Genomic DNA, 3,497 nt, shown 5'->3' on the forward strand with positions numbered 1-3,497 from the left:
GTATATATATATATATATATATATATTGAGAAAGAAAGAGATTACAGTAGGTTAGTCAGTAGCGCTAGAACTGTACAACCAGGTTATCACCCCACTGGCCCAGAAGTCACCGGCCCACTGGGATTTTGCTCGATGTTCCGGTGGCCCAATCCACCCATGAGCAGGATCTATTAGAGGTTGAGTTGGTATGCTGTTATGGTTTTTCTTAGCCACCTTTCAACCTCTTGACCCACAAATGGTTCAAGATTGAGGACGTAGCTCTCAACATGGCTGGCAAGAGCTTTTGATTGAGGAGAACACCTCTCCTTGTTCTTGCTGCATTCTCAGACTAAACTATCACCGCAACTACAGCTTCCTCCTTTCTATCGAAAACTCTACATGGCCTTAGGAAATAACTTTTAATTATCATAGTTTTTGAAAATTAATGACAAGCTGAGTTTCAAAACATTGAATAAAGAAGCATGTTCAAAAAAGAAAAAAAAACTATGCAAAACAAATACTTGATCAAGGTTCTAGACCATTGTATCTTAACAACTTATTTTGCGGCATTCTCAGGTAGAGCTGGAGTCGACGGGTAAGTATTAAGTATACAATATGGGAGGTTCATATAGACTTGTTTGTGGAAGAATGAAATATACATAGGCAGCAAATAGAAATAAAATAAAATATAGGCATAAAAGAAATAATGTATTGATTTTTTAGAGATAACATGCTACAGTCTTACAATGTGTCTCACTGGATTTTATGTTATTGAAACTTTCTAACTGCAGAAGCTGGGGAAGAACATAACTACACTTTACAAAAGAAAACAATCAAACAGGATTATATCTATACCACACTTTGAATCAGACCAAAGACCTTGTTCACTATCTCACCATCCTAAATTATCCATATCAGTAATCATTTTCTTTACACATATTCATGGGGAGATTAACTTGCACAAACCTCTCTGCCAGGAGGAGGGATTTAATGACAAACGAAGCATTGCCAAGTGAGTACAAGTCAATGAAATAGCTAGCCTGTGACAATAAATAAAAGCAGTTCCTGACTTCTTCCATCCTGTTCATTACTAAATGGCTGTATAAAAACATTTCTGAATATGTCTAAATAAAGACTTTTTTTGCCCCTAGATATGGGAGTGTGAAATATGGTATTTTAAGCCCTAATGTGTCAAGATTCAAAAGTTTTGAAGAAGGCAAGGTTCTCGTTTTAAACTAAAAATGATATAAAATTATTCAGTACCTTTCTCTGAATACTCCACTAATAAGTATGTTTATTACACCTACTGCTTATTATAATGTAATATTTTTGTCTTGTATATACAATGTTAAGGTTAAATAAACTCATTACTATACTTTGCTTTTTATAGATCTTACTGGTTTGATCTTATTTTTACAATAAGATTGTGAAAGCATTTCTGATCAAACATGATTATTTGCAACACCTAGTTAAATTGGCTCCTTCTGAAGTTTATTAATAAATGTATTATCAAAGTGTTGATATGATTTGATTTCCAATGTAAATACATTTTAAAGGGAATTTCTTACCTGTTGACAGTACTAAAGCCAAATTGATAAAGAAATCACATATTCTTTAAAATGCTTTGTGGGGATCTTTCTGACTCCATGTCACATAATCTTGTCATTCTTACTTTATTCAAGGATTATCATTACCCGGGTGACAGCTGACATCTCTTTAGCAAAGCGATCTCTACTGAATAATCCAAACAAAAGGGCTATAATGGAGAAAACCAGCAGTCGGTCATCATGCTTAGGTAAAATAACATTCTAGAATATGGAATACTGATCACTTGTGGCAAGTAGCATAATCAATAGATTTTCTTCTTATTCTCTTTCACTTGATAGTACTGTAAAATAGAGTAAAAATTATAAACATTAGTAGATAGATGGTGTAACTAAACTAATAAATTTAGTTACAAATGTACTTTTGTAATGTTGGTAGTAGCTTTAACTCCTGCAGAACTCTATATGATTATAGTGAGTGTACCACTAGTATTAGCTAATGTAGTCCTTTGTATATGATGGCTGTAAGTAAATAGTAGCATTAAACAATGTAGCCTTTTCCATATGATGGTAGTGAATGTAACAGTAACATTAAATAAAGTATTCCTTTGCATATGCTAGTAATGAGTGTATCAGTAGCATTAGGTAATATAGTCCTTTCTATATGGTGGCAAAGAGTGTAGCAGTAGGATTAGATAAGGTAGTCCTTTCTTTATGATGGTATTGAATGTAACAGTAAGATTAAATAATGTATTCCTTTGCATATGATAGTAATGAGTGTACTAATAGCATTAGATAATGTAGTTCTTTCTATACGATGGCAGTGAGTGTAGCAGTAGGATTAGATAAGGTAGTCCTTTCTTTATGATAGTAGTGAATGTAACAGTAACATTAAATAATGTATTCATTTGCATATGATAGTAATGAATGTACCAATAGCATTAGATAAGGTAGCCCTTTCTATATGATGGCAGTGAGTGTAGCAGTTGAATTAGATAAGGTAGTCCTTTCTTTATGATAGTAGTGAATGTAACAGTAACATTAAATCTTTCGACAAGGGTCGGTCGATTTGACCGAGTCATGTGACCTTCTGTACTCGTTTAAAGTTGACATCAATTTAATACTTATAACTCTCTATATATTGGGTATATCTTCACGAAATTTGGCAGTCTTTCAGTTAATATTACAAGTCTTTCACATACAAAAAGTCATATTTCTTAGTGAAGTATTTCTAATAAAATAACATAAAGTTTTGTCCATGAATATATTGAGTATTTGTTTTGAATAGTCCATGTGCAAAGTAATTTTCATGTTAAAATTAAAAATACTTTTCGCCATCTCAAATTTCCTTTGTATAATCCCTAAAACCTCCTAAATGCATTTCAAACGTTTTTTTTTCACTAAATCTTTATAATTTATCTGTTATTTTCTCTACCCTAATCTCAAAACTGGATCGGTCAAATCGACCGACCTCGTAACCACCAAAAAAAATCGAAATAAACCTAAATTAACATTCTTTTCTTTCTAGTACGACTTCAAATTGTAACCTGAAACTATATTTGTATATTCTAAGTATCTCGAAGTTTGTAACATTATACATCTATTTATAATTAAATTTTATTGTTTTATTGCCCTATGAACCGTGTCTAACTGCTATCTGCACCATTATAAGTTGTAAATCACTCGGGGACCGTGCATCTCATGTTATGCTATTGAATTACATTACCCATGAGCTGCTCGCGTGCATGCTTCGAGAACAATTTTAAATATATTATTATCATTATTACTTATTTTACCTATTTTAGGCTTAAATAACTTAAAAAGATCCATACTTTTAATTGTAGTTACTTTTATGTCAATAAATAAAGAATAAATATGAAAAACAAGAAATAAAGTACTTACCCAATCTTTTCTCTTGCCCTCTATTGTCGAGTAGAATTAAGCCTGATTTTTTTAGCGATTATGGTAAAGCAC

General features: G+C 32.2%; 1 protein-coding gene across 4 annotated transcripts in view; it reads left to right on the top strand.

The window, feature by feature from the left end:
- The window catches only part of LOC106461056 (voltage-dependent L-type calcium channel subunit beta-1-like), a 99,698-nt gene that overhangs the window by 83,627 nt on the left and 12,574 nt on the right, over window positions 1-3,497 (top strand). For all 4 annotated transcript variants that reach the window (XM_013920841.2, XM_013920843.2, XM_022387895.1 and 1 more), the window contains one exon: window positions 1,662-1,774. In XM_013920841.2, coding sequence (XP_013776295.2) covers window positions 1,662-1,774 — 113 coding nt within the window. The remainder of the gene's footprint in view (window positions 1-1,661; window positions 1,775-3,497) is intronic.

This window comes from Limulus polyphemus, unplaced genomic scaffold (genome assembly GCF_000517525.1).
Source record: "Limulus polyphemus unplaced genomic scaffold, Limulus_polyphemus-2.1.2 Scaffold889, whole genome shotgun sequence".
In the NCBI taxonomy this organism is placed as follows: domain Eukaryota; kingdom Metazoa; phylum Arthropoda; class Merostomata; order Xiphosura; family Limulidae; genus Limulus; species Limulus polyphemus.